The sequence below is a fragment of the Engystomops pustulosus genome, chromosome 4 (assembly GCF_040894005.1).
Source record: "Engystomops pustulosus chromosome 4, aEngPut4.maternal, whole genome shotgun sequence".
Lineage (NCBI taxonomy): Eukaryota > Metazoa > Chordata > Amphibia > Anura > Leptodactylidae > Engystomops > Engystomops pustulosus.
The window spans coordinates 205,891,912-205,916,399 of record NC_092414.1 but is presented as its reverse complement, the minus strand read 5'-3'; the positions used below and the strand labels follow the sequence as shown (position 1 = coordinate 205,916,399).

Below are 24,488 nucleotides of genomic sequence, written 5' to 3'. Positions count from 1 at the left end.
CCTGAAACTATGTTCTCTACCATGTGGATCAAGTGGAAGATGAAGACATGGAAATGAAATAGAGTTCTACGATAACTACAAGAATGTAGAAGAAATGAAGGAGGGGAACACAAAAGATCGAAATGATTGAATCCAGAGACAGCAGCCAGGAGAACTGTGAATGAGGTTCTGTATCAGCGGTGGGTTAAGACTGCCATGGGCATTGGGATGTATGAGTATTATAGCCCCTACAAGTCTGAAAGTCACCTCCTATATATGGCAGTAGAATCAAGCTTCTTGGGGAATGGAGAATGTGTCCCTTTAAACTCCAATTTCAGGACCTTCAAGGTCCTAAAATTCTTTTTGTGTAAATGTGTATTGAGAGCATGAACAGATGTATAAGGATTTCATGGGTGAAGGTTTTTCTCAGGTGGGTAGAAGGTTTGGGCCCCAAGTTGCCACCCAAACCGCCTATATTATAATCCCCTACTGCTCTGGATACTCCCATGAGACAGTAACATCACTGATACATGGAGCCATTGTTCTTTTTTTACCAGGATGATTTATTCCTGACCGTCTTTGCTTTGACCTAGCCAATTGGATATTCCTGAGCACACGTTAATAAGACTGATATTCCTATAATACTCAGTAGAGGCTCCCGCAGGACATAAATTATGCTTGTCATGGCAACCAACCTTGCAAAATTGATCTGCAAATCATGCTGCCAAAGCAGGTTCAATATTTTACAGGCTGCAGAGATTTTCTGATGTTGTCAGCAGTTACCGAAACAGCGTGCTCATGAGGTTGGGCGGGATTCTCACGAGATTTTCTGAATGTAGATATCTTGGGGCACAATCGGATCCAATTAATTTCTACAAGGTCACTGGACTATTATGGAATCTTTGTATAGAATGGGAGAGTTATCACACTGGAGTGCACTGTGGATGGCATGGTGGGGGGGGGGGGGCTGTAGCTGGTAATCTTATTGGGGTATTTGGTTAATTGTAAGTCAGAAAAGGGGCAATGTTTGTGTGTTGGTACTATCTTAGTATGAGTATATGTGTTCCTCTTCAGGAGATGTTCAAAAAACCTTATAGGACAAATTCAAAAACATTCCTGTTACATCCGGAAAATCTTATGTATGTATAGGTCCATTGTCTGACTATAACTCGGATCGGTTTCTCGTGGTGTACCCCACATGTCTGTTTACCCATACCGATATTTAAAGGACCTTATTAGCTCATGTAAAATAACTTCCCATCTCAGTCACTTCAAACAATTGTCCCTAAAAAAGATAAAGCCATGTGACCAGCATTATCAGAACGTGATAGACAACTGGTCCTCAAATATGGAGAACCCACAGCCAAATGGTAGATGCATTATACAGTAGGGTGTATCTAATAATGGGTTCGATCCACGGCAGTAATTGCCTATAGCTCATCTCTATATGCAAAACATTACATCAATTTTCAACACATAATAACATGGTGAAAATAGAAGCTAAATCTTCATAGTAACCAATCAGATAAGAGCTTCCACTCACACGATGATCCGGTCTCTTTGGTAGGAAGTGATATGGTCGTCTTGTCTACCTTAAACCAATCAGTGTTATGTTATATTGATGGAGGTTGTTGGCTATTAACAGAGCAAATAGCGCCCCCTATAGACTTACAACCAACTTCCCGGGCATTGACCATCTAATTGATGCCGAAATCTGATTGGTTGTTATGGCTTTCAGCACGTTCACACTGCTATACATACACCACCATGTTATTGTATATGCTTATCGCAATATACCACACGACACAACACAAAACAGCCTGAACAATATGGAGAAAAAAAAATCTTCTAATAGACAAAAAAAAACAGACCGAACAGGTAGTACAAAAATACTACAAAAAATATCTCAGAGCAGCCAAAAAGTAGCAAATAATTTCGTCATGAATCTAAGAAGGGGAAGGAGGGAGGAGCTGCCGGTTAATGTACGAGTGAGAGATATCAAGTATAGTGTAGGTAGGGAATACCCATCCCAAACCAACCAACGCCCCCATGTCTGGTTTTGGTCTTTTGGAAGTGGTAATTTTTTATTCAATCTCTTACTTCTTGACCCTTACCGGTCGGAAAGTCCAAATAATGTTGCAGACTTTCCCATTCCCTTTTTGAAGTTTTGATGGAGCGGGAGAACCCTTTGCATGACCACATTGGCTTGTACAAGGGAAATACGGCCCCTTTTCATGGCTGCCACATAGTTAGGCATGACTTTGGCCTGTCTGCCAATGTTGCCAGATAATAACCCAAACCGAGGAGGAATGTTATGGAATATTTTGAAGGAAATTGACTACTTTAGGGTGAAAATCTTTGGAGTCTCCTAAGATCCAGTTAATGGGCCCAGAACCAAGTGGTAATGTTTACCCTAGCATGTTCACCTTTTATTCGAGCGCCATACACCATAACTATACCACCAAGAACTTTCCACCCATGTCCGATCGTTTAGTAGTGAGTGAAATCGACTGGTTGCCCTCATTAGTAGGATATCTCAGCCCGTTCATTAAGCCGCAGTGGGAGAAGACTAATAAAGGAGCGCAAAGTGGGCAAAGGGTTGGGTCTGGGTCTCTTATTTACCTCTTGACTCCATACGCCATGTTTATTAAAGAGTCCAGCCTGCGAGAGAAGGGACAGGAGAGGGAGTGGTATGTTAGTCATCGGGCAAGGTATTGAGGGATGGGGCCACAATGCCGCTCCGGATAAACACAAGGAACAAAAAAATTAGAAAAAAATGGAAAGAAAAAAAGAGCAGGAGGAAACCACAATTCTTTTAAACGACCTTTTACATTGAACATTACACAAATCCTTTACATATTCTATGTGACTAATGGTTACCACAACACTGTGGTGGGTTGGACAAGTCTTGTGACTCAATGCCTTCTGCTAAAACATGATCCTTGGGTTATACAACATCTTAGGACTCCAAAGACAAGCACCATCCATGGACACACAATACTTCACAACTGTTCCATACAGACATTGGTAGAGATTTCCACTTTTCCACCACCGGGGCACATCTTTCCAAGGATATGAGTTATGCAACTGGAGTTATTTGAGCTAGTAATATCCAAGAATATTCCAAGGCATAAAGGCTCTTTCTCACCATTGATCATGCAATCCGCATTCAACTGTGACAAGGCATTGGTGATTAGACTACCAATGTTTCCCACACATAAATCTATCAGCCATGTTATTGAAATGTTTAGACCGATGACTGTCAACAAAAAGGACTATGTACACAACAATATGACCATCCGATGCATGGTCATCAACCAAAAAGGTGTAAACCCAAAATAAAGCAAATCTTATCTTTGTCCCAGCCATGGTTCAAAATGTTTTTGATATTTACTAGGTTTTACTTAACCTGGATGTCTTAGAAGATGAGAAATGTGTAAACTTAGTTAAAGATGACCAAGGGTAAAGAGTATAGACTTGGTTCAGAATGAACAACGGGTGGGAAGTTCTACGGAGACTTGGTCTTTCTGTCAGGACAAGGCAAGACGAAGGCAATAGTCCTTAGGTTAATTTTGGTATGTTACGACTGGTGATAAACTCTACTAGCATCTTCTAGACTAGATTTATGATTGAATCGATAGAAACATGTGTTAAATATATAGATCTGATGTAATCAGGGGTGAGAGGGGGTTGAAATTGGCATCATACCTAAACTGACGCAGTACTATAGACATAGGGAACATGAGGAGGTGAAGATATAGTTTGGACTTCACATGTATGTAAGAGCTCTTGGTCATGACAGTAAAAACTCTTGGAAGAAGAACCAATGAAGATGCCTAATGATCTTAAATTGGTCAACACCAAAAAGTGTCATTCTTATTTTCATCATATTGGGGTGAAAGTTGACTTAATTTATCACGGAACATGTTGAAGACCACATTTGGTAGTCTTGGGGACATCATATAAGACCTAGAGAAGAGATCTTGGAAGCAGATGACATAGACAGTAGACCACCGAAAGCGGGGACAACTACTGAAAGACACAACTTGCCTCAGTTCTACTTTTGATCTCTAAAGTTTATGCAGGTATGTAGAGTCTCAAGAGCCTGAAAGGTTAGTTAAAGGGAGTGTGGACAAGACATTGTTAGTGACAGGTATATGGGATGAGATATGGGGCTGTGGGTATGAAGTTTTTAAAGTTTAGGAAAGCAGATAAAAAGTTTGATATTCTGGATTTCCAGTGAAGGATCTCTAACCTGAATCTCTGTGTCTGATGGTGCAGAGGTCCTGTGTACCTCCGGGCTGTGGTCTGGTAAAGGTGGGTAAGCAGAGCTTGGCCTGTTTTCTGACTAGGGTTGTTGGCAAATTTCACTGTGATTGGTTCACTGGCTCCAAGTGGTTTTTGGCCGTTCAATCCCTTGATGGCCTCTTCAGCCTCTATCCTCTTATCAAATCGGATGAAGCCTACTCCCCGTGAGACCCCTGCAAGAAGAGAAATGCAATGTTACATATATGTAACTTCCAATTAATAGCTTACTTATGGAAACATAAGATATGATGCCCCTGCCCAAATATTTTCCACAGAAATACCTCTGGTTACATGCAACTACATGGTGACACCAACCCACATATGGCTCCTTGACCATCTATGATACATACCTGTGACCTGGTCCACTAGGATGCGTGAGGTGATAATTCTACCATACTGGGAGAAGAGCTGTTCCATTTCTTTCTGGTTCATGGTTTTCGGGAGACTGCTGACGTATAGGTTGGCATCTCTTATGGAGGCTGAACTTGGACGGGCATAGGATACCTATGGAATACAGACCATGACATTATATAGAGGGAATATAAGACACAGAACCATTGCCTGACATCAACACCCATGCGGGGGGACAGCTTGCCAGCCTTTAGGGGGTATCATGGAGGGAGAATGCAACGTTCTCTGTGCCACCAAGTAGGTCCTAATTGGTTGAAATCAGTTATATTGCTTGGACCTTAAGACTCAAAATTGGCTAGATTTATATCCTGGTATATAATGGATTGGGTGCCACAAAAGCAGATTCTGCAAAAGGCACCATCCAAGCTAAGGGCCTGCCGAGTATAGGTCCATCTTGTGTCAGGCTGAGGGGTGGGATGGTGACCATATTTTCTATGAGTTCCCGGAGGATAACTAACCATAACTAACGTGTGGTGTAAGAGCATTGTATGAACATCAGGCGTTGGTATATTGTATACGCCTCTGAGATACGTGCCATAGGGTACAAACCGTCCTTTATAATGACTGTGTGTGGAGCAGTGAAATTGTTAATTGGCTGATTTCCCTTGAGAGGAGCCATTGTTTGCTGTGCCTCTAGACACTGTTACCACAGAAATACTGGGCTGCTCCAGGGAGTCTCCCATGAGCCTCTGCAGCATTCACACTTCTCATTAAGTGCAGACTGATCTGATGCAATTGTCTCTGTCCATGAAACTGCACCTCACACAATTATTCAACATGGCCACTCTCAACACAGAGATAGAATAGTGAGTGCAGTGACACCTCCAGCAGAGTAGTGAGTGCAGCTCAGAATGTACAGAATGTAACTCAGGATCAGTACAGGATAAGTAATGTCATGTGTGCACACAGTGACTGCGCCACCACCAGAATAGTGAGTGCAGCTCTGGAGTATAATACAGAATGTAACTCAGGATCAGTACAGGATAAGTAATGTCATGTATGTACACAGTGACTGCACCAGCAGGAGAATAGTGAGTGCAGCTCTGGGGTATAATACAGGATGTAACTCAGGATCAGTACAGGATAAGTAATGTCATGTATGTACACAGTGACTGCGCCAGCAGCAGAATAGTGAGTGCAGCTCTGGGGTATAATACAGGATGTAACTCAGGATCAGTACAGGATAAGTAATGTCATGTATGTACACAGTGACTGCACCAGCAGCAGAATATTGAGTGCAGCTCTGGAGTATAATACAGGATGTAACTCAGGATCAGTACAGGATAAGTAATGTCATGTATGTACACAGTGACTGCACCAGCAGCAGAATAGTGAGTGCAGCTCTGGGGTATAATACAGGATGTAACTCAGGATCAGTACAGGATAAGTAATGTCATGTATGTACACAGTGACTGCACCAGCAGCAGAATAGTGAGTGCAGCTCTGGAGTATAATACAGGGTGTAACTCAGGATCAGTACAGGATAAGTAATGTCATGTATGTACACAGTGACTCCTCCAGCAGCAGAATAGTGAGTGCAGCTCTGCAGTATAATACAGGATGTAACTCAGGATCAGTACAGGATAAGTAATGTCATGTATGTACACAGTGACTGCACCAGCAGCAGAATAGCGAGTGCAGCTCTGGGGTATAATACAGGATGTAACTCAGGATCAGTACAGGATAAGTAACGTCATGTATGTACACAGCGACTCCACCAGCAGAATAGTGAGTGCAGCTCTGGGGTATATAAAGATGTAGATTAGCAGGCTTTAAAACAATTTTATAGAACAACTGGATAAATAAGCTATTGTAGTGTTGTCATTGAATTAAATTAATTCTGGGACTTTTGGGTCGAGAGACTCTCTATGTAGCCACTCTCTGCTGAATCTCTCAGAAACCTCATCTATCACACCCCTTTTTAACTCTTCATAAAGTTACTTTCCAGTCACCTTCTGGGAGTTGTAGTCCTGTACATTTCCATATATATTAGCTGTAGCTGCAATGCATTGTCTTATTACATCCCACAAAGGGTGCGTGCAACGTGTCACTTTCATTAGGTCGGAGTGGAGATGACAGCCATTAAACATGTCGCTGTGTTCGGTCACAAAGCCCCCTCTGTGGGCCTGACCTTTGTATTATTATCCATGATTAAGTCACTTTTCGGCTACACAAGACTTATCCTTTAACTTTTCCTGTGAGGAGCTGATTTGGGTTTTAATCACAGCAGCTGGCTTCCTCTGCCAATCTCTGCGCCCCCCTCCCCATTCTCCTAATCTCCAGGGGAAATACCCCGTAATTAGCCGGAGAGGGGACAGATGGCTGAGTGCCTTTGTCTCGCCTCCTCCCCCCACTCCCCCTTTATTCACAGCATCGCTGTCCCCGAGGGGCGCAGATTTGAATGACAAAGGGAAGACAAATAAAAGAATTTTCCTCGTCTTCCCTGACCTGCTGCCTCCACTATAAGACGTGACCTTCAGGGAGAAGATGGAAAGATAGGGGGCATCTGTCAGTGTAGCCTTCTGGCAAGGTGTGGCCATGAGGAGGGGGGCAGCGCTCATTTCTTTGTTATAGGGTGGGATGCAATCAGTTTTCCCATTTTACGTATCTACATGACTCAAGTTACAAGCAAGGAAATATGGAAGTGTTCGCTGACACTTGGTGGATCTAAGCCATTGAGTGGGATATCATGATGTAGGTTTATCTAATCCTATTACCTCATATATCTAAGCCTGTCATGCCCAATACTGATGCTGTATCTAAGTTTCAGAAGCTTTATATACAATGGGGCCCCTGAGAACAAAGGGGGCCCTAAACAGTGGTAAGATCCAGGTTCTCCTGGACCTGTTGTTAATAAAAAAATTTTTTCATGGGGCTCCTGAAATGCCAAATATGGTGTATCTAAGCCTTTCATGTGTGATAGTGTCAGTTAATATGTTGGATCCCAGCTAATCATAGTAAATACATGTAATCAATACATGAAATTAACATGTAATCTGTTAATTACATGTATCTCATCCTGTCATTTGTGATACTATCTGTATGTATCTATTCCTGTCATACATGCTGTGCAATGCATCTAAACCAGTTATGTCATATATTATCCAATCCCTTAATATGTGATACAGTGTGTATCTAAGCCTTACATCCGTGATACCACGCCGTTCTCACCTTGATAGTCTTTGTCTGTAGCTTCAGTCCGTTGAGGGTGTTTATGGCTTTATCTGCATCATTAGGATCCACGTAATTTACAAATCCGTATCCCAAGCTCTGACCTGTGGGGTGAAGTTAGATACGTGTTTAGTGTTATCTTACAGGACAGAAGTCCTGTGATAGCCATCAGTCACCTCAATACAAAAGGATTTGGGTTAGTGTCATACTTTCAGGTCAAAGGTCTGGGGTCCACAATGACACCACCTGCCCTTACTCAGATCCCAAAGCAAGATTTGAGTGAATCCTATAGAAGAGTTGGATATATGGAGAAGTCTTGTAAAGACTAATCCCACATAAAATGATGACATTACACATTTACGCCCAAGGGAGCACAACTTGTTTGATTGAGGCTACTGATAGAAGTATCACCATCAACCCTGGGCTAAAACTGCGCTGTCTCCATCTGTCATCCATTTTGTCCATCTGTAATTTATTTGGGAACCTACATAAGTTCATTCATTAAATACAAAGCCACATGGTGGTCTATTTCTCTAGAGATTCATGTTACTATTTATATGGCCGACATTTGTGCTAAATAGAGAACCATAAACATATAAAATGGCCGCTTCCGGGTTAATATAAGTGATACACTTAGAAACTAAAATGGCGGCCAAAAATTTTACTTCAAAAAGGCAGATTGATTTCACCAGGAGCTAGGAGATGGTCAGACAGCTCAGGAGCTGTTAGTAAACAATCAGAGAAAACTTATTTTCCACAATGTTTGTATGGCTATAAAGCTATTAGAATTAGGTAAACAGGTAAGTGGTCAATTCTGTTAGAGGTAAGTTATTAAGAGGGGGACGCTTTATATTGCACATTTGCTCATATATTTCATAATCAGGTGTAACCACAATTTATTAATATTATCTGACAGGAAAGCAGGCCATGTTGTCCTTAGCAACCAATCACAAATCAGCTTTGAATTCTGCCAATGTTGTGTAAAACATGAAAGCTGCAATATGATTGGTTACTTAAACCAACAAGACCCCCGTTTTGATAAATGAGGTCCAAATGGCGTCTTGATAATTCAAAATTAGTATTTTAAGTTTGTAAGATGATTGGATGAAAACAAAAACTCTGCTAGAGAGTAATGGTGGCCACACTAGAAACTCTGTGTTGACTATGAGTAAAAGTGAGCGGTCAATTTTCTTTTTAAGGTCGCGTTCACACGTTGCATTTTGGCCTGCGTTAAGATTGCGTTAACAAATGTAAAAAGTAATGTAATTAGGCAAATCACCTCAGCTGTTGTAATGCGTTTCAAACGTAATGAAAACGCAGGACAAAACTCAACGTGTGAACAAGCCCTAAATAACTGTTCTTGGGTGGAGCTTATCTGTCATGTGACTGTGCAAATCTTCTGACCTATATGGATAGGTAATAAACATATTATGGCGGACGTATATCCTGGTGACATAAGCCATGACCATAACAGCCAGTAGTTGCCGAAATATAGAAACCATACTGCAACTAGCAGCACAAATATTGTACATGGAATGCACTGAATCACTGTGTACTGGAGTTGCCCTTTAAGCCTGGCTCAGCATTTTAGCAATCTAGATTTGATAGGGACACAATTTTTGAGTAGAATCCAACCGTTTCACACTTATTAGGCAACTGTTGGTTTTTACTGATTTTTATCCCTTGACTCCTACCTGTTTAGCAACTTTTTGCTAAACATTGATGAAGACCATTAATGAGGACCAACAAGGGAGACTTCTATAAAAACAGGAATCCCATCTGTGCACATCCTTAATCCATTGACAATTTTGAGGTAGAACATTTCTAACATCAGTGTGTCAAAAACTTGCCGATTGGTTCAAAATAGTTACCCCAATACCATGCAAAGAATTTGTAACAGTGTAGTTTTACACTACTGAGATCTAATAAGTGTGGTGCAGAATGCTGTACTTACTAAGATAGACAGTTGGGCAGACTGTAGTCAGAATCTGCACTAATGATGTACAAAAAGTGTGGAGCAGTCTTTCTCTTGGAGATCTGCCTCAGTTACAAGACTCTCAAGTTCTCAATGCCGAAAATGATTACTGATAAAAAAAAAATAGCTGCCAAAGTGGTGCCAACTACTTATCTTTAGATGGTCACATACCTGTGATTTTGTCTCTGACCAGTTTACAGGATTCAATATCCCCAATGCTTCCGAAAAGACTCTTGAACTCTTCTTGTGTCATGTTCTGAGGAAGATAATTAACGATTAAGTTGGTTTTACTGTCGTCGGCTGCTCCGTTTGTGCCGTTGAGTATGCCCACACTGCCGGGCCCATTGCTGGCCTGCGTCTCCATGGTGCTTATTATCTGCTGGAGGGAAGAGAAGAAGAGAAAAGAGCAGCACGTCAGCCTCCATCTTTATGTCATGGCCTCATGAGTCACTTCGTATCTTGACCCTGTGATGTCATCTTTAATGGCTTCCTTGGCACACATTACTAAGCGTGATTATGTCACCCAATGCCAGAAATCTTAGGATATATTTTTTCAGGAATACGAGGTTGATAAGTGATGATTCAGTATGAGTTCGGGAGGTGTAGTCACCCAACTACCCATTCAACATGACTTCAGCTGCTGCAGAACCTCTTAGTACAATCTCTTGGCAATATCCGACTGATAAATATCCTCGATCAGATGACCATAAGCAGGATGGGTCAATATTATGATGTTCTGCAGCAGCTTTGACAACTCATGATATCCGCTTTAGACACCACAGAAGTTTAGAAATCCTTATTAACATGAGATTCTGCAGCAGCTGGGTTATGTAGTATGTTCTACGGTATAAAGTATACTACTGATCCTCAAAATCTGTACCTACCATGTACCAAATATTGTACTAGTGTCTTCTTTCCTGGCACAGAGGACTTTGAGCTCCCTTAGGCAGCTTATATTTTTGCAACCCCTATAGCTTTGCTCTCAGAAGCAATTACAGCTGCTGCAGAACAGCATTAAAAGAGAGTAAGGAACTTATTGACAAGGATTTGATGCAGATCACCCAGGCCCATTGACATTAATTAGATCTGTGCTGCAGTACCTCAGCACGGCCACTACTGAGTGGATGGAGCTGTCTGCTTCCAGTAGATGTGCCCCCTAACTAATCTGATACTGAGAACCTAACGAAGGGTAGAACAATAATTTAATATCAAAAGGGTGGAAAACTTTCGTCACAGGTATTATAACATATGGGGCTATTGGTGTCTATTATATCTTGCAGAGTAGGGCTCAAAAATGTGATGCTTTACTTAATAAGCTGAAATATATTTAATAGAAAGTTATGGCATAGGTCAGGAAAAGACAAAAGGGGTCACAAGGCTGATTCCCATTCTGGGCGGCCATTTTGGTCTTTATGTCCAATGATGGGCTATTGCTGGAAAACATGCTCCTCACTGACAGTGACTAATAAAACTTGTCACATAGCGCCATGTATCCTCGTTTCTTACAGGCAGCCATCATGGACATCTGTGTAGATGTGGCTGTACGGAGGGGCCAGAGGGGCATCTGTCTGCAGCGCTGTAATTAGCCTGGCAGCCGGGAATAAGCAGGACGTCTTTAACGAGATTTCAGCCGCATTATGCCTTAAAGACCCTTCTCATCCTCCAGGCCGGGATTAAGGGAGAGAGGACGGGAAGATAAAGCTTTAAACTCATTACCAACCAAGCGCTTTGTCCCTGGCGGTGAATGGGTTAAGGACGAGGACCCCCTTCCCCCATCATTCACTGAATCAAACCCCTTCAAGCGAATCTTTATCCAAGAACGAAATGCTGACAGTTCTTTTAACCGGGTACCAAGTCATTGCCAGTGACCCAGATATGTGAACGCTGGCATCAAAGCCGTCCATGCTCCTTCTATATATAGCACAAAAAAACAAGCCCCCCACCCCCACCCCCCCGCCCCCCATCATAGCATAATAATAATGTATTATTAACGAGGTATGTTATCATTAGCGCCATCTACCCATCATGATGCCCGGATACCTAGCCAATGGGTAGCGCTCAGGTAAGGCTGGAATTACCACAGGGGCAATGTCGTAGGTAGGTAAATGTGGTGGTTATGTTCAGAAGGGAGGCCTCACCTTGTATTAGTTTCATGACCATTTTTATTTTTACAACTTACTATGTCGGCCCTCATCACCGTGTTACCCATTATGCCATTTACCCAACAGAACAGAACATCCCAGCTACGGTGGGTAATTTATATACCACTCTGTTCACATATGGTGAAGGAATTCTCCATTCAAGGGTATGCTCACCCATTATCAAAAACTGAACGAAAAACATTTTTTTGATTTGCTTCTAGTAACCAGTTGTAACCTATACTCTCTGCTGCCTGGGGCAAGCTATAGAATAGTGCCCCCCTCAGGCTACTTGTTTTAGTGGGTGGGTTCTCCATGCAGTGTCTCAGACCCATGCTGACATCAAGGGTGAATAGACACTATTTTTAAGTGTCAGGTTCTACTCTGGTGACTACTGATGCTGCTCTCAATATACCTGCAACAAGTGGTGCTGCCTGAGGCAAGAACTCAACTCGCCTCATGGCTGCTGCACCCCGCCTCATGGCTGCCGAATACTTTAGAAACTGACATGGTATAAAGTAGTAGGAAATGTGGGTTCCAGAATGGCCAAATGTTATCTTATCAAAGTGTTATCTTCTCTAATCTTTATTAGTAGGGTGAAAAATTGGCAAAAAAATGACAGCCTAAGGCCCTTATCTTATTACTTAGTACTGGAGTCATTGACTTCTGATTTTACATATTATATAGACACAACATATATAAACGATATATAGGATGAGGGTTTCCCGTGCCCCTTTCCCCCCACAGGGTCAATGAAATTACAACCCCCCCACACACCTTCCTTGTAGATGGGCAGCGTTGGCATCACTACAACTCACCCCACTTATTCAGATCAGTCTCGAAAATTAGCCACAAAGACTTGACAATAATATCATAAATCCACCAAAAAAACGCATAGTACATACACTCATCAGTTCCCACATCTCCCTTTCAGGATTATAGGAAAGCTGGGGTATTGGTTTTACAGACACAGATGTCATATTTATGTTCAAGACATTATATTTAAACAACTGAAGTTGAGTTATATTTGAGGTGGACATGCCCTTTAAGAACCATCTTCCACATTCTGTGTATATATTCTCTGTATCCTCTGTGATTAATCTTCACAGGCATGTACGCACAGGCTCGCTCCTGCGGCAAAGCCTTTCATTATTAGCCACCCCCTGCAATTCCTTTGCAGACATCTGTCTCGCTAGGCCTGGAATATAGGCCCGAGGCCTACTGGCCCTGTTACCATAGAAACTGAGCATCCTATGGAGAAACTGCAAGTGCCTCTATGAACATGTTCGGCTATAACCCCTACATCTCCTCTTTGCGACGGAGAATGACAAAGCTGAATGGGAGATGTCGACAACAGTGTGGGGCCATGATAATGGGATTTCACATGATACATGTATTTTTCACATGTAATAGGCCATTGCCTTTAAGATAGTGATCAACAAAGAACTGACATGTCAGACATAATTTAAAGGGGTTTAGCCAAATTTGACAAGTCAGACAGATGTTAGACTAATGAAGGCCCAAAATTCCTATTTTTACAGAAAAAAGTCCCATGCGTTTGCAGTATTTTCCCATTTAACCGCTTGTAACCACCACTTTTACCATTTTTCGACATCACCGAAAACTGGGCAGCCCCTCTTAACAAATCTGGCCTGGTCCTAAGCAAAAATGTCCAAAAATTCTATTTTTTCATAACAATGATCCCATAACTCTGTGGTCGGTGCTTGAAGCAGCTGTCATTTGACAGCCGCTCCATAGTCAGTTTTTAGCTACTTGGAGACTGAAGTGTATGATACTTCCAACACCGGAGACCAGTGGTGTAGAGGTTTCAACCAAAATCAGACCCTCAAAATCAGGGGTCCTAAAGGTCCTTTTGTCTCACATAAAGAAATGGGACTATAAAGGACACACAATGGGGGAGGGTAAGGTGTCCTGCAATGTGCAGAGCCATCAATATTGATTTTGCACTGCTCAGGTTTTCCTACAATGTGGGATATTTGATGTGACGCCAGATATGGACCAAAAATGCTGAGTAAAAGAAGCGATCTCCAGAGGATCAATATGTACTCTCCAAATCAGCAACTACAGCGACTACAGTAACTGCAGACACAATGGATGAATGCCACTATGTCCTTCCACACAGTATCAGATTCATAACCCTGTTCAGAATATTCTGCAGGATGTGTGAGCTCAAGATGCCAGACACCTGCTTCACTACTAGTTTACTATATGTACCTACATTCACATAAGTGGTCACGGAGAGTTGCTGCATTACAGTACACTGCCTAGCTATGTACAGACGTAACCGTACCTGTGCTGTGTATACCTGTCATGGTGTAGTAGTAGTAGTAGTGTGAGGAGGAGATGTGTGTACTGTACCTCAGTTGTGTATACCTGTCATGGTGTAGTAGTAGTAGTATGAGGAGGAGTTGTGTGTACTGTACCTGTGCTGTGTATACCTGTCATGGTGTAGTAGTAGTAGTGTGAGGAGGAGATGTGTGTACTGTACCTGTGCTGTGTAGACCTGTCATGGTGTAGTAGTAGTAGTGTGAGGAGGAGATGTGTGTACTGTACCTGTGCTGTGTATACCTGTCATGGTGTAGTAGTAGTGTGAGGAGGAGATGTGTGTACTGTACCTGAGCTGTGTATACCTGTCATGGTGTAGTAGTAGTAGCAGTGTGAGGAGGAGATGTGTGTACTGTGCCTGTGCTGTGTATACCTGTCATGGTGTAGTAGTAGTAGTATGAGGAGGAGTTGTGTGTACTGTACCTGTGCTGTGTATACCTGTCATGGTGTAGTAGTAGTAGTGTGAGGAGGAGATGTGTGTACTGTACCTGTGCTGTGTATACCTGTCATGGTGTAGTAGTAGTGTGAGGAGGAGATGTGTGTACTGTACCTGTGCTGTGTAGACCTGTCATGGTGTAGTAGTAGTGTGAGGAGGAGATGTGTGTACTGTACCTGTGCTGTGTATACCTGTCATGGTGTAGTAGTAGTAGTAGTGTGAGGAGGAGATGTGTGTACTGTACCTGTGCTGTGTATACCTGTCATGGTGTAGTAGTAGTAGTAGTAGTGTGAGGAGCAGATGTGTGTACTGTACCTGTGTTGTGTATACCTGTCATGGTGTAGTAGTAGTAGTATGAGGAGGAGATGTGTGTACTGTACCTGTGCTGTGTATACCTGTCATGGTGTAGTAGTAGTGTGAGGAGGAGATGTGTGTACTGTACCTGTGCTGTGTATACCTGTCATGGTGTAGTAGTAGTAGTAGTGTGAGGAGGAGATGTGTGTACTGTACCTGTGCTGTGTATACCTGTCATGGTGTAGTAGTAGTAGTAGTGTGAGGAGGAGATGTGTGTACTGTACCTGTGCTGTGTATACCTGTCATGATGTAATAGTAGTAGTGTGAGGAGGAGATGTGTGTACTGTACCTGTGCTGTGTATACCTGTCATGGTGTAGTAGTAGTAGTATGAGGAGGAGATGTGTGTACTGTACCTGAGCTGTGTATGCCTGTCATGGTGTAGTAGTAGTGTGAGGAGGAGATGTGTGTACTGTACCTGTGCTGTGTATACCTGTCATGGTGTAGTAGTAGTAGTAGTGTGAGGAGGAGATGTGTGTACTGTACCTGTGCTGTGTATACCTGTCATGGTGTAGTAGTAGTAGTCTGAGGAGAAGATGTATGAACTGTACCTGTGCTGTGTATACCTGTCATGGTGTAGTAGTAGTAGTGTGAGGAGGAGATGTGTGTACTGTACCTGTGCTGTGTATACCTGTCATGGTGTAGTAGTAGTAGTAGTAGTGTGAGGAGGAGATGTGTGTACTGTACCTGTGCTGTGTATACCTGTCATGGTGTAGTAGTAGTATGAGGAGGAGATGTGTGTACTGTACCTGTGCTGTATATACCTGTCATGGTGTAGTAGTAGTATGAGGAGGAGATGTGTGTACTGTACCTGTGCTGTGTATACCTGTCATGGTGTAGTAGTAGTAGTGTGAGGAGGAGATGTGTGTACTGTACCTGTGCTGTGTATACCTGTCATGGTGTAGTAATAGTAGTAGTAGTGTGAGGAGGAGATGTGTGTACTGTACCTGTGCTGTGTATACCTGTCATGGTGTAGTAGTAGTAGTGTGAGGAGGAGATGTGTGTACTGTACCTGTGCTGTGTATACCTGTCATTGTGTAGTAGTAGTAGTGTGAGGAGGAGATGTGTGTACTGTACCTGTGCTGTGTATAACTGTCATGGTGTAGTAGTAGTAGCGTGAGGAGGAGATGTGTGTACTGTACCTGTGCTGTATATACCTGTTATGGTGTAGTAGTAGTGTGAGGAGGAGATGTGTGTACTGTACCTGTGCTGTGTATACCTGTCATGGTGTAGTAGTAGTAGTATGAGGAGGAGATGTGTGTACTGTACCTGTGCTGTGTATACCTGTCATGGTGTAGTAGTAGTAGTGTGAGGAGGAGATGTGTGTACTGTACCTGTGCTGTGTATACCATTTATGGTGTAGTAGTAGTAGTGTGAGGAGATGTGTGTACTGTACCTGTGCTGTGTATACCTGTCATGGTGAAGTAGTAGTAGTGTGAGGAGGAGATGTGTGTACTGTACCTGTGCTGTGTATACCTGTCATGGTGTAGTAGTAGTAGTGTGAGGAGGAGATGTGTGTACTGTACCTGTGCTGTGTATACCTGTCATGGTGTAGTAGTAGTAGTGTGAGGAGGAGATGTGTGTACTGTACCTGTGCTGTGTATACCTGTCATGGTGTAGTAGTAGTAGCGTGAGGAGGAGATGTGTGTACTGTACCTGTGCTGTATATACCTGTCATGGTGAAGTAGTAGTAGTGTGAGGAGGAGATGTGTGTACTGTACCTGTGCTGTGTATACCTGTCATGGTGTAGTAGTAGTAGTGTGAGGAGGAGATGTGTGTACTGTACCTGTGCTGTGTATACCTGTCATTGTGTAGTAGTAGTAGTAGTGTGAGGAGGAGATGTGTGTACTGTACCTGTGCTCTGTATACCTGTCATGGTGTAGTAGTAGTAGCGTGAGGAGGAGATGTGTGTATTGTACCTGTGCTGTGTATACCTGTTATGGTGTAGTAGTAGTGTGAGGAGGAGATGTGTGTACTGTACCTGTGCTGTGTATACCTGTCATGGTGTAGTAGTAGTAGTGTGAGGAGGAGATGTGTGTACTGTACCTGTGCTGTGTATACCTGTCATGGTGTAGTAGTAGTAGTAGTGTGAGGTGGAGATGTGTGTACTGTACCTGTGCTGTGTATACCTGTCATGGTGGTGTAGTAGTAATGTGAGGAGGAGATGTGTGTACTGTACCTGTGCTGTGTATACCTGTCATGGTGTAGTAGTAGTAGTAGTGTGAGGAGGAGATGTGTGTACTGTACCTGTGCTGTGTATACCTGTCATGGTGTAGTAGTAGAAGTGTGAGGAGGAGATGTGTGTACTGCACCTGTGCTGTGTATACCTGTCATGGTGTAGTAGTAGTAGTAGTGTGAGGAGGAGATGTGTGTACTGTACCTGTGCTGTGTATACCTGTCATGGTGTACTAGTAGTAGTAGTAGTAGTGTGAGGAGGAGATGTGTGTACTGTACCTGTGCTGTGTATACTTGTCATGGTGTAGTAGTAGTAGTGTGAGGAGGAGATGTGTGTACTGTACCTGTGCTGTGTATACCTGTCATGGTGTAGTAGTAGTAGTGTGAGGAGGAGATGTGTGTACTGTACCTGTGCTGTGTATACCTGTCATGGTGTAGTAGTAGTAGTAGTAGTGTGAGGAGAAGATGTGTGTACTGTACCTGTGCTGTGTATACCTGTCATGGTGTAGTAGTAGTAGTGTGAGGAGCAGATGTGTGTACTGTACCTGTGCTGTGTATACCTGTCATGGTGTAGTAGTAGTGTGAGGAGGAGATGTGTGTACTGTACCTGTGCTGTGTATACCTGTCATGGTGTAGTAGTAGTAGTGTGAGGAGGAGATGTGTGTACTGTACCTGTGCTGTGTATACCTGTCATGGTGTAGTAGTAGTGTGAGGAGGAGATGTGTGTACTGTACCTGTGCTGTGTGTATCGGTTATGGTGTAGTAGTAGTGTGAGGAGGAGATGTGTGTACTGTACCTGTGCTGTGTATACCTGTCATGGTGTAGTAGTAGTGTAAGGAGGTGATGTGTGTACTATACCTGTGCTGTGTATACCTGTCATGGTGTAGTAGTAGTAGTAGTGTGAGGACGAGATGTGTGTACTGTACCTGTGCTGTGTATACCTGTCATGGTGTAGTAGTAGTAGTGTGAGGAGGAGATGTGTGTACTGTACCTGTGCTGTGTATACCTGTCATGGTGTAGTAGTAGTAGTAGTAGTAGTGTGAGGAGGAGATGTGTGTACTGTACCTGTGCTGTGTATACCTGTCATGGTGTAGTAGTAGTGTGAGGAGGAGATGTGTGTACTGTACCTGTGCTGTGTATACCTGTCATGGTGTAGTAGTAGTAGTATGAGGAGGAGATGTGTGTACTGTACCTGTGCTGTGTATACCTGTCATGGTGTAGTAGTAGTAGTGTGAGGAGGAGATGTGTGTACTGTACCTGTGCTGTGTATACCTGTCATGGTGTAGTAGTAGTAGTAGTGTGAGGAGGAGATGTGTGTACTGTACCTGTGCTGTGTATACCTGTCATGGTGTAGTAGTAGTAGTATGAGGAGGAGATGTGTGTACTGTACCTGTGCTGTGTATACCTGTCATGGTGTAGTAGTAGTAGTGTGAGGAGGAGATGTGTGTACTATACCTGTGCTGTGTATACCATTCATGGTGTAGTAGTAGTAGTGTGAGGAGATGTGTGTACTGTACCTGTGCTGTGTATACCTGTCATGGTGAAGTAGTAGTAGTGTGAGGAGGAGATGTGTGTACTGTACCTGTGCTGTGTATACCTGTCATGGTGTAGTAGTAGTAGTGTGAGGAGGAGATGTGTGTACTGTACCTGTGCTGTGTATACCTGTCATGGTGTAGTAGTAGTAGTGTGAGGAGGAGATGTGTGTACTGTACCTGTGCTGTGTATACCTGTCATGGTGTAGTAGTAGTAGCGTGAGGAGGAGATGTGTGTACTGTACCTGTGCTGTATATACCTGTCATGGTGAAGTAGTAGTAGTGTGAGGAGGAGATGTGTGTACTGTACCTGTGCTGTGTATACCTGTCATGGTGTAGTAGTAGTAGTGTGAGGAGGAGATGTGTGTACTGTACCTGTGCTGTGTATACCTGTCATTGTGTAGTAGTAGTAGTAGTGTGAGGAAGAGATGTGTGTACTGTACCTGTGCTCTGTATACCTGTCATGGTGTAGTAGTAGTATCGTGAGGAGGAGATGTGTGTATTGTACCTGTGCTGTATATACCTGTTATGGTGTAGTAGTAGTGTGAGGAGGAGATGTGTGTACTGTACCTGTGCTGTGTATACGTGTCATGGTGTAGTAGTAGTAGTGTGAGGAGGAGATGTGTGTACTGTACCTGTCCTGTGTATACCTGTCATGGTGTAGTAGTAGTAGTAGTGTGAGGTGGAGATGTGTGTACTGTACCTGTGCTGTGTAAACCTGTCATGGTGGTGTAGTAGTAATGTGAGGAGGAGATGTGTGTACTGTACCTGTGCTGTGTATACCTGTCATGGTGTAGTAGTAGTAGTAGTGTGAGGAGGAGATGTGTGTACTGTACCTGTGCTGTGTATACCTGTCATGGTGTAGTAGTAGAAGTGTGAGGAGGAGATGTGTGTACTGCACCTGTGCTGTGTATACCTGTCATGGTGTAGTAGTAGTAGTAGTGTGAATAGGAGATGTGTGTACTGTACCTGTGCTGTGTATACCTGTCATGGTGTACTAGTAGTAGTAGTAGTAGTGTGAAAAGGAGATGTGTGTACTGTACCTGTGCTGTGTATACTTGTCATGGTGTAGTAGTAGTAGTGTGAGGAGGAGATGTGTGTACTGTACCTGTGCTGTGTATACCTGTCATGGTGTAGTAGTAGTAGTGTGAGGAGGAGATGTGTGTACTGTACCTGTGCTGTGTATACCTGTCATGGTGTAGTAGTAGTAGTAGTAGTGTGAGGAGGAGATGTGTGTACTGTACCTGTGCTGTGTATACCTGTCATGGTGTAGTAGTAGTAGTGTGAGGAGCAGATGTGTGTACTGTACCTGTGCTGTGTATACCTGTCATGGTGTAGTAGTAGTGTGAGGAGGAGATATGTGTACTGTACCTGTGCTGTGTATACCTGTCATGGTGTAGTAGTAGTAGTGTGAGGAGGAGATGTGTGTACTGTACCTGTGCTGTGTATACCTGTCATGGTGTAGTAGTAGTGTGAGGAGGAGATGTGTGTACTGTACCTGTGCTGTGTGTATCGGTTATGGTGTAGTAGTAGTGTGAGGAGGAGATGTGTGTACTGTACCTGTGCTGTGTATACCTGTCATGGTGTAGTAGTAGTGTAAGGAGGTGATGTGTGTACTATACCTGTGCTGTGTATACCTGTCATGGTGTAGTAGTAGTAGTAGTGTGAGGACGAGATGTGTGTACTGTACCTGTGCTGTGTATACCTGTCATGGTGTAGTAGTAGTAGTGTGAGGAGGAGATGTGTGTACTGTACCTGTGCTGTGTATACCTGTCATGGTGTAGTAGTAGTAGTAGTAGTAGTGTGAGGAGGAGATGTGTGTACTGTACCTGTGCTGTGTATACCTGTCATGGTGTAGTAGTAGTGTGAGGAGGAGATGTGTGTACTGTAGCTGTGCTGTGTATACCTGTCATGGTGTAGTAGTAGTAGTATGAGGAGGAGATGTGTGTACTGTACCTGTGCTGTGTATACCTGTCATGGTGTAGTTGTAGTGTGAGGAGGAGAAGTGTGTACTGTACCTGTGCTGTGTATACCTGTCATGGTGTAGTAGTAGTATGAGGAGAAGATGTGTGTACTGTACCTGTGCTGTGTATACCTGTCATGGTGTAGTAGTAGTGTGAGGAGGAGATGTGTGTACTGTACCTGAGCTGTGTATACCTGTCATGGTGTAGTAGTAGTATGAGGACATGTGTGTACTGTACCTGTGTTGTGTATACCTGTCATGGTGTAGTAGTAGTGTGAGGAGGAGATGTGTGTACTGTACCTGTGCTGTGTATACCTGTCATGGTGTAGTAGTAGTAGTGTGAGGAGGAGATGTGTGTGCTGTACCTGTGCTGTGTATACCTGTCATGGTGTAGTAGTAGTGTGAGGAGGAGATGTGTGTACTGTACCTGTGCTGTGTATACCTGTCATGGTGTAGTAGTAGTAGTAGTGTGAGGAGGAGATGTGTGTACTGTACCTGTGCTGTGTATACCTGTCATGGTGTAGTAGTAGTAGTGTGAGGAGTAGATGTGTGTACTGTACCTGTGCTGTGTATACCTGTCATGGTGTAGTAGTAGTAGTAGTGTGAGGAGGAGATGTGTGTACTGTACCTGTGCTGTGTATACCTGTCATGGTGTAGTAGTAGTAGTAGTGAGAGGAGGAGATGTGTGTACTGTACCTGTGCTGTGTATACCTGTCATGGTGTAGTAGTAGTAGTAGTGTGAGGAGGAGATGTGTGTGCTGTACCTGTGCTGTGTATACCTATCATGGTGTAGTAGTCGTAGTGTGAGGAGGAGATGTGTGTACTGTACCTGTGCTGTGTATACCTGTCATGGTGTAGTAGTAGTAGTAGTAGTGTGAGGAGGAGATGTGTGTACTGTACCTGTGCTGTGTATACCTGTCATGGTGTAGTAGTAGTAGTGTGAGGAGGAGATGTGTGTAGTGTACCTGTGCTGTGTATATCTGTCATGGTGTAGTAGTAGTGTGAGGAGGAGATGTGTGTACTGTACCTGTGCTGTGTATACCTGTCATGGTGTAGTAGTAGTAGTAGTGTGAGGAGGAGATGTGTGTACTGTACCTGTGCTGTGTATACCTGTCATGGTGTAGTAGTAGTAGTAGTGTGAGGAGGAGATGTGTGTACTGTACCTGTGCTGTGTATACCTGTCATGGTGTAGTAGTAGTAGTAGTGAGAGGAGGAGATGTGTGTACTGTACCTGTGCTGTGTATACCTGTGATGGTGTAGTAGTAGTAGTAGTGTGAGGAGGAGATGTGTGTGCTGTACCTGTGCTGTGTATACCTATCATGGTGTAGTAGTAGTAGTGTGAGGAGGAGATGTGTGTACTGTACCTGTGCTGTGTATACCTGTCATGGTGTAGTAGTAGTAGTAGTAGTGTGCGGAGGAGATGTGTGTACTGTACCTGTGCTGTGTATACCTGTCATGGTGTAGTAGTAGTAGTAGTGTGAGGAGGAGATGTGTGTACTGTACCTGTGCTGTGTATACCTGTCATGGTGTAGTAGTAGTAGTGTGAGGAGATGTGTGTACTGTACCTGTGCTGTGCATACCTGTCATTGTGTAGTAGTAGTAGTAGTGTGAGGAGGAGATGTGTGTACTGTACCTGTGCTGTGTATACCTGTCATGTTGTAGTAGTAGTAGTAGTAGTAGTGTGAGGAGGCGATGTGTGTACTGTACCTGTGCTGTGTATACCTGTCATGGTGTAGTAGTAGTAGTAGTAATGTGAGGAGGAGATGTGTGTACTGTACCTGTGCTGTGTATACCTGTCATGGTGTAGTAGTAGTAGTAGTGTGAGGAGGAGATCTGTGTACTGTACATGTGCTGTGTATACCTGTCATGGTGTAGTAGTAGTAGTGTGAGGTGGAGATGTGTGTACTGTACCTGTGCTGTGTATACCTGTCATGGTGTAGTAGTAGTGTGAGGAGGAGATGTGTGTACTGTACCTGTGCTGTGTATACCTGTCATGGTGTAGTAGTAGTAGTAGTGTGAGGAGGAGATGTGTGTACTGTACCTGTGCTGTGTATACCTGTCATGGTGTAGTAGTAGTAGTAGTGTGAGGAGATGTGTGTACTGTACCTGTGCTGTGCATACCTGTCATGGTGTAGTAGTAGTAGTGTGAGGAGGAGATGTGTGTACTGTACCTGTGCTGTGTATACCTGTCATGTTGTAGTAGTAGTAGTAGTAGTAGTGTGAGGAGGCGATGTGTGTACTGTACCTGTGCTGTGTATACCTGTCATGGTGTAGTAGTAGTAGTAGTAATGTGAGGAGGAGATGTGTGTACTGTACCTGTGCTGTGTATACCTGTCATGGTGTAGTAGTAGTAGTAGTGTGAGGAGGAGATCTGTGTACTGTACCTGTGCTGTGTATACCTGTCATGGTGTAGTAGTAGTAGTGTGAGGTGGAGATGTGTGTACTGTACCTGTGCTGTGTATACCTGTCATGGTGTAGTAGTAGTGTGAGGAGGAGATGTGTGTACTGTACCTGTGCTGTGTATACCTGTCATGGTGTAGTAGTAGTAGTAGTGTGAGGAGGAGATGTGTGTACTGTACCTGTGCTGTGTATACCTGTCATGGTGTAGTAGTAGTAGTGTGAGGAGATGTGTGTACTGTACCTGTGCTGTGCATACCTGTCATGGTGTAGTAGTAGTAGTGTGAGGAGGAGATGTGTGTACTGTACCTGTGCTGTGTATACCTGTCATGTTGTAGTAGTAGTAGTAGTAGTAGTAGTGTGAGGAGGCGATGTGTGTACTGTACCTGTGCTGTGTATACCTGTCATGGTGTAGTAGTAGTAGTAGTAATGTGAGGAGGAGATGTGTGTACTGTACCTGTGCTGTGTATACCTGTCATGGTGTAGTAGTAGTAGTAGTGTGAGGAGGAGATCTGTGTACTGTACCTGTGCTGTGTATACCTGTCATGGTGTAGTAGTAGTAGTGTGAGGTGGAGATGTGTGTACTGTACCTGTGCTGTGTATACCTGTCATGGTGTAGTAGTAGTGTGAGGAGGAGATGTGTGTACTGTACCTGTGCTGTGTATACCTGTCATGGTGTAGTAGTAGTAGTAGTGTGAGGAGGAGATGTGTGTACTGTACCTGTGCTGTGTATACCTGTCATGGTGTAGTAGTAGTCTAAGGACAGGGTGTAGTAGATGAAGGCATTGTACATATCATGTTGCAGTATTGTATGAGGGCACGTGCAGCTAGTGACAGGGGCCGCAGCGCACGTGACGGTGTGTCAGTGTGTGGCGGGTGACAAGCTGCAGCCTACACAGTCTGAGTCTTTCAGGTGACTGCACAGAGATCGCACAGTACAAAAATAACCCAGGTGTATAAAATCATCTCACAAAAATAGACGCTCTGCTTCTCCTCCTGTGTAGGCATCTATGAATAGAGAGGAGACAGCGAGGAGGGGGTCGGAGCGGATCAGAACAAAGCCGCCAAAATAAAGGGGGTAATGACTGCAGGAGGGAGGCCGCCTGTCACAGGTGCAGCTACAAATATATCTCCAGCGACTGCCGCCCCCAACTACCAGTCTCATGTCTTGTCATCATACATACAACTTACAACACACCATAAAACATGGTATCCGGCATATGGGCATACTAATACCAATATACTGCCCCATTTATATGCCAATCTACAATATGGATGGCTGCATTGTTCCCTGTCATTGATGGC

At 43.6% G+C, this 24,488-nt stretch overlaps 1 protein-coding gene across 5 annotated transcripts in view; it reads right to left on the bottom strand.

Annotated features, from left to right (window-relative positions):
- The window catches only part of ELAVL3 (ELAV like RNA binding protein 3), a 39,346-nt gene that overhangs the window by 2,668 nt on the left and 12,190 nt on the right, over window positions 1-24,488 (bottom strand). For 2 of the 5 annotated variants that reach the window (XM_072149617.1, XM_072149619.1), the window contains exons 2-6: window positions 10,016-10,223; window positions 7,870-7,973; window positions 4,638-4,791; window positions 4,235-4,460; window positions 2,602-2,640 (exon numbers count right to left, since the gene is read on the bottom strand). In XM_072149617.1, the coding sequence (XP_072005718.1) occupies window positions 2,602-2,640; window positions 4,235-4,460; window positions 4,638-4,791; window positions 7,870-7,973; window positions 10,016-10,223 (731 nt within the window). The remainder of the gene's footprint in view (window positions 1-2,601; window positions 2,641-4,234; window positions 4,461-4,637; window positions 4,792-7,869; window positions 7,974-10,015; window positions 10,224-24,488) is intronic. The other 3 variants (XM_072149620.1, XM_072149621.1, XM_072149618.1) reach the window with 2 other exon arrangements.